Source organism: Nycticebus coucang, chromosome 9 (genome assembly GCF_027406575.1).
Source record: "Nycticebus coucang isolate mNycCou1 chromosome 9, mNycCou1.pri, whole genome shotgun sequence".
Lineage (NCBI taxonomy): Eukaryota > Metazoa > Chordata > Mammalia > Primates > Lorisidae > Nycticebus > Nycticebus coucang.
The window spans coordinates 44,871,523-44,878,721 of NC_069788.1; the positions used below are offsets into that span (position 1 = coordinate 44,871,523).

The window sequence follows — 7,199 nt, forward strand, 5'->3', positions numbered from 1 at the left end:
TATCCACCAAAATGGCTAAAATGCAAAAGATGAAAAATACAAAATGGAGCCAAGCACAGTGGCTCACACCTGTAATCCTAGCACTCTGAGTGGCCAAGACAGGTGGATTGCCTGAGCTCAGGTCAAGACCAGGCTGAGCCAGAGCAAGATCTCATCTCTAAAAATAGGCAGGCACCTGTAGTCCCAGCTACACAGGAACATGAGGCAAGCAAATCACTTGAGTCCAAGTGTTTGAGATTGCTGTGAGCTACGATGCCATGGTAGAATCTACCAAGGATGACAAAGTGAGACACTATCTCAAAAAAAAAAAAAAAAAAAAAAAACAAGAAAATACAAAATGTTGGCAAGAATGTAAAATAAGTAGGGGCCAGGCAAGGTGGCTCATGCCTGTAATTCTAACATTCTGGGAGGCCGAAGCAGGAAGATTGCTTGAGTACAGAAGTTAGAGACTAGCCTGAACAAGAGGAAGTCCCCATATCTATAAAAACAGAAAAATGAGCCAGGCATGGTGGATGCTTCCCTATCATCCCAGTTACTTAGGAGGAAAAAGCAAAAAGATGCCTTGGTCCCAAGAGTTTGAGGTTGCTGTGAGCTATGATGACACCATGGCACTCTAGCCTGGGCAACAGAGTAAGATTCTGTCTCAAAAACAAACAAAAAAAGAATGCAGAATAACTAAACTTTGGAAAACTGACAATATCTATTAAAGCTGAACATATGTATAGCCCATGATCCACAAATGTCACTTTATGCATATTCCCAACAGATATATGTATATTTTTTCCCCAAAAGGACATGCACTAGAACATTCCTAGTTTACAATGGCCCTAAGGTGGGAAACTATCCAACTGTCCATCAAGAGTCAAACGTATAAATAAACTGAAATATATTTACCTATTAATACTATACAGCAATGAAAAATCAAGTCCACAACTTGATATAAAATATGAATTAATCTCACAAATGTAATGTTGCACTAAAGAAGACATAAAAGCATATATATCATTCCATTTATATAAAGAACAAAAACAAACCAAACTAATTATGCTGTGAGAAATCAGAACAGTGGTTAGTTATCTACGGGTGGAGGTTATGACTGGAAGAAGGAAAACGGTGGGGTAGGAGGCGTCTATGGTCCTTGGTAATACTCTGTTTCTTCAGGTGGGTGCTGGAGACAGAAGTATGTTCAGTTTGAAATACTCAGTAGATATATGAGGCATTATAGCGTAGAGTGGTGAAAGAGCACAGCTCTGGAATCAAATGCCTGCATTTGAATCTTACTTAGTTCTTTCACTTATTAGTTATAATTTTGGGCAAGTTATTTAACCTTTCTTTGCTTCATTTCTTCATCTATCAAATGAACCTAACATGTACCTCAAAGGGTTTTATGTGGATTAAATCATCTTAAGACTTGTAAAAAGCTTACCAGCACAGTTGGCTATTATTAAATGTTTGCTAAGAAAATAAAAGTGCTTTATTCTGAAGCAACATGAGAAAATAAGAAATAGAAGCAGAAAAATACATGATTTGACTGTTACTAGAAATTGAACAAAGTAATTATTTAGGAAATGAACATGATAATAACTAAAGCCTACAGTAAAGGGACATGACCTGGAAGTTGAGACTTGTCCTACAATCACCACCTAAAAGGATCTTGGATAAGTAGTTAGCCTCTTGGAGCCTGGTGTTCTTTACTGTCTACTGGAGGCTGCCCCCACTGATCTCCCCAGCTCAGTACTCACTAGAATGAAGAGTAATGAATGGAGGTATTGATCGTAAACTAAGAGGGCTAAGTTCATAGTCAGGCTCTTTTCTCCTCCAAAAAGAATTCTGAAATCTTTTATGCCTCTGAATTTCACCTTATGCTTAGGCTTTCAAAATATCTTGGCCATCAGTCATGTCTCTGTCCCTCAGGTTTACATTTCCTGCAGTCATTTAGAGTAAATAATCAGGACTTCTAATAGGTTTCTAAAAGAGCTAGTTAGGTTTCTATCATCTAGGCCATCCTAGCGTTCCTAACTTTTCTGGCCGTGTTAAATAGCTACGTTCTATTAAACACCATGCCTAGCCTTGAATATTTTTTAAATGAATGATTACGATTACTTTGTGTTTCTAAGTAAAGGTTTCTTCCAAGGTCTGTTTAAATGAATACAGTACATTAAAAGCTATTATGTATTAGGGTACGCTAGGTGACTCATGTCTGTAATCCTAGCACTCTGGGAGGCTGAGGTGGATGGATTACTTGAGTTCAGGAGTTTGAGAACAGCATAAGCAAGAGCGAGACCCTGTCTCTAAAAAAACAGCCAGGTGTTGTAGTGGGCACCTACAGTGCTAAGACAAGAGGATCACTTGAGCCCAAGAGTTTGAGGTTGATATGAGCTATAATGTCATATCACTCTGCCAAGGTCAACAAAGGGAAACTTTGTCTTAAAAAAAAAAAAAAAAACTGGGCGGCGCCTGTGGCTCAGTCGGTAGGGCGCCGGCCCCATATACCGAGGGTGGCGGGTTCAAACCCGGCCCCAGCCAAACTGCAACCAAAAAATAGCCGGGCGTTGTGGCGGGTGCCTGTAGTCCCAGCTACTCGGGAGGCTGAGGCAGGAGAATCGCTTGGACCCAGGAGTTGGAGGTTGCTGTGAGCTGTGTGAGGCCACGGCACTCTACCAAGGGCCATAAAGTGAGACTCTGTCTCTACAAAAAAAAAAAAAAAAAAACTGTACATATCGAGCAGTCTTACAAACCATAGGTTAAAACCTTTATGAGACATTTACCTTTATTCCCTGCTGCATTCTCAGTGCTTAGATCAGTGCCTGGCCTACAGAAGGCATTTAAGAAAAACATCTTAGGGCGGCGCCTGTGGCTCAACGTGTAGGGCGGCGGTCCCATATGCCGGAGGTGGCGGGTTCAAGCCCAGCCCCGGCCAAAAAAAAAAAAGAAAAACATCTTGAATACCATTCTCCCCAAAATCTTGTTTACCAAAATACTCTACTAATAAAAATACATTCCAACAAGAAACTTTTTTTTTTTTTTTTTGAGACAGAGTCTCACTATGTCGCCCTGGGTAGAGTGCTGTGATGTCACAGCTCACAGCAACCTCAAACTTCTGGGCCTAAACGATTATCCTGCCTCAGCCTCCCAAGTAGGTGGGACTACAGGCACCCACCACAATGCCTGGCTATTTTTTTGTTGTTGTTGTTGCAGTTGTTTAGCTGGCCCAGGCTGGGTTCAAACCCGCAACCCTTGGTGTATATGACTGGTGCCATAACCACTGTGCTATGGGAGCCAAGCCAAGAAACTTTATTATCTGAACAATTTCATGCCCAAAATTATACATAATATCAGAATCACTGGAATATCCTCTCTGCTACAGGACATTCTCCTCCTGGTCAAATGGCACTGTCATCATTAGCAACAAGTAACTATCAAACACCTAAAATATATGTTTAACATAGTAACTCAGTATAACTTTTCTTCTCTCTCCCCATCTGATTTAGTAAGCCATAGAGCCATTGTTCCCTCCCAGGTAGGCTAGCCTGTGTATGTGTGGTGGAGACTATACAGAAACACCAATGTAACATATTATTAAGTAGCTTTTTCAAACTAAACAATCACTAAGTCCCCAGGAGTTTGGCCTTTTCCCTAACCAGACTCATATCCTAGGACTTCTTTCTAGAACCCTGAAACTGCAGCTATAGCATATAGCATAACCTCTTCCTCCTCCTCCTCAGTCCCTTCTCCAATGCTGAGAAAATCAGAAATTTCTGTCATACTTATTCCTACAACATTTAAAAAAAAACACTTTGTTCACTGAATATGTCAGCATTTACTGTTAAAAATTTTATTTAAAAGGCGGTGCCTCGGCTCAAAGGGGTAGGGCACCAGCCCCATATGCCGGAGGTGGCGGGTTCAAACCCAGCCCAGGCCAGAAACTGAAAACATATTTAAAAATATGTTCACAGAGGGTACACAGAATATATGTACTACAGGAGAAAGTGTGCCAGTTAAGAAGCTCAATTCTGTCCTACCACCGTATCTTGCTATACACCTTGAGCAAGTCACTTATCCTCTCTAGGTTTAGTTCCCTTAGCCATAAAATGAAGTGTTGAACTAGATCAAAGAATCACCTAGTTTTAGGATGCCTTGATTCAGACATGTGCTTTGGGTTTAATAAATCCTCCCTACCAAACTGTATTTAAAAATTACCTGTTTGCATACATGGATTTTTCTGGAGAGAAGGTCTATGGCTGGTATCAAATTATTGCACAGGGTTCAGCACCCATAGCTCCGTGGTTAAGGCGCTGGCCACATACACTGGGGCTAGCGGGTTCAAACCCGACCTGGGCCTGCTAAAAAATAATAATGACAACTACAACAAGAACAATATGTATATATATATATATATATAGAGAGAGAGAGAGAGAGAGAGAGAGAGAGAGATGGGTGTTGTGGCGGGCGCCTATAGTCCCAGCTACTTGGGAGACTGAGGCAAGAGAATCGCTTCAGCCCAAGAGTCTGAGGTTGCTGTGAGCTAGAACACTATAGCACTCTACCAATGGCGACATAAGTGAGACTGTCTCAAAAAAGAAAAAAAAAATTGCCACAGATTGTGGCCCCCAAAATAACCATAGCTCATGTTTCATCGAGCACTTCCTATGGCACTTCACTAAGTCCTTACATATATTAACTCATGTAAACCTCACAGTAACCTCTTGAAGTAGATAGTATTATCTCCATTTTAGAGAAGAAAGTAAATCAGAACAAACCCAGGTTATTAAATGCTATGATAGGTGAAATCACCTCTAAATCTTAAAATTCTATGTCCACTCATTAATAAAGTTTTCCTCTGGTTAAATTCTCTGCCCCATTCTGCAATCTTTAGTCATGTCCCCAAATACTTTTAAATCTTTATACAAAACAACCAGACTCACAGAACACCCAGATTAACAATAGTTGAGAAAGAATACACTAGGGCAATCCAACAGTCCAAAGGCACTTTCCAACGCCAGCTTCCACATTTTTCTTTTATAATGTATGTGGTGATTATCCATGAGATGTATCTGAATCTAATTACAAATTAAAGTCTAAGATCAAATAAGCCACAATATCATCCAGGAAACAGGAATGCAGTGGCAGAATAGAGTCTCACATACTGCCTACAAATGCCATAAGAAGACCAGAGGTATGTATCACTGCACAGCCTAGTTGTTCCATATTGACTGGCATTCCCCCCATCCTCAACACACCTCCTGAAAACCACTGACCACTGTGGAGCCAAGCCCTATATTATTCTCCACTTCAGATACAAAAGTTAATTAAGAGGCCAGGCGTGGTCACTCATTTCTGTAAATCCTAGCACTCTGGGAGGCTGAGGGGGATGAACTGCCTGAGCTGAGGTGTTCAAACCCAGCCTGAGCAAGTGGGAAACCCCATCTCTAAAAATAGCCATGCATTGTGGCAGGTCCCTGCTGAGGCATGAGAATCGCTTGAGCCCAAGAGTCTGAGGTTGCTGTGAGCTATGATGCCACAGCACTCTACTCAGGGCAACAAAGTGAAACAGTCTCAAAAAAAAAAACAAAAAAACACAAAGTTGATTAAGGTATTAACCATCACCAACCCCAGCCTAGAATAGGGAGTGAAAACTAAGAGAAAAGCTAGATCTCAGTTTTTGTGACCTCCAGTTCTGACAACCTGTATTTGTAACACAGGGGTTAGAGGTCACCATCTACACCTGCGAACTCTTTTGCCTGCCATCCCCCTTATGCCCCAGTTACTACATAACATTGCTCAATAAAAAGCTGCAGAGCAGAAGTGGACGTTGTTGGTCCACAGGCTGTCAAAAAAAAAAAAAAAAACCCTCCACATTATCTTAAAGGGAAGGTTGCTGAAACTTTATCTCCAACTCTCACGACCTTTCTCCAATTAGTCTGTGTAATGAAAAAAGTACAAGTAGAAAGGAGTTCAGAGGAATGGCCCTGGGTGCAGGGCTTTTTCACGGGTGGTATAATAGGACAGGTCAGACAGAAGAGGGAAGAGAAAAGAGAAAACCAGCCTCGGCGTTGGAAATCTGAGGGGAAAATGGGCTGTGCAGGACTGGGTGGCAGGGTTATTTAGAACTGGCCGGAGGATGGTGTCTGGGAGAGGGCAGACGCCGGGTTGGTGGGGCAGGTCAAGAGGCAGACAGACGCTCCCAGGTAGGGGAGCGGGTTCGAACGCGGGAGACTGCAGGCACGGGAAGGAAAGAGTGGGCTCCGACTCTCTCGGAGAGACAGACACAGGACGCGGTGACTGCTCCGAGAAGTGGGAGCTAACGCTGGGGACAAGCCTGGAAAGTCCTCTGGAAAAAGTCCAGGAAGCCACTGGCGAGGGGAGAAGAAAAAGAGCACAGGCGCAAGGACAGGAGCGCCCTTTACCAGAGGGCCCAGGGCGGGGGAAGAACAGAGCGATGACAACGGTTGGCGCAGCCGGCGCGAGGGAGGCGGTGTGGGCTCGAGTTCAGACAGGAGCCGCCACGCAGTCCCGATTTAGGGCTGGAAAGGGGGAGGCCGGCCCCAGGCGCGGCGTAAGGGAGGAGGTCCAATAAGGTTAGGAAGGGCCCCGAGGACGCCGGGGACCGGCGCTGGCGCGCTCACCGGGACAGGTGTTTCAGGATCTGCTTCTTAATGATCCCGGCCATGCCGGAGCCGCGGCCTGGGCAGCCGTGGCCTCCTCAGTCGTAGAAGAGGCGGCCCCCTCACATCGCCGCGGCGTGGGCAGCGGAAGCTGCCGCCTCGACAGCCGCCATGGCGTCCTCTCGCCCCTGCCCAGGCGCCTGAAACTCCGCCACGATCCCACCCACCCGCCCGGCGCCACGGCCGCCAGCCCAGAGCTACGCGAAGATAGCGCGCTGCCAGCCTGCCGGGTTCGCGGGTCCCGAGGCGCGTGCGTCGAGGGCGGGGGCGCGCGCACCGCGGGGGCTGACGGGCTCAGGCTCCGCCCCCCGCCCTCTGGTCTGGGCGGAAGGCTTTCTTCGCCTCTGAACTGCGTTAGGTTCGCAAGCTGGCCGTCGCCTTGATGGTTCGGGATCATTTATTTGCAAACTTTATTAGTTAATTACGCAGCTCCTGGATGGCACACATTCACTAATTATTTGAGCATCAACTCTATTCCAGAAATGAAGATATGGAGTGAAAAGTAATCTAAAGGACTTCACAGACCGAAGAAGA

The 7,199-nt window shown here is 44.7% G+C and overlaps 1 protein-coding gene across 1 annotated transcript in view; it reads right to left on the minus strand.

The window, feature by feature from the left end:
* The window catches only part of BLTP3A (bridge-like lipid transfer protein family member 3A), a 95,515-nt gene extending 88,602 nt beyond the window's left edge, over positions 1-6,913 (minus strand). Inside the window, exon 1 of the mRNA XM_053603228.1 lies at positions 6,627-6,913. Within this exon, the coding sequence (XP_053459203.1) occupies positions 6,627-6,670 (44 nt within the window). The 5' untranslated portion in view covers positions 6,671-6,913. The remainder of the gene's footprint in view (positions 1-6,626) is intronic.
* Positions 6,914-7,199: the final 286 nt, after the last annotated feature.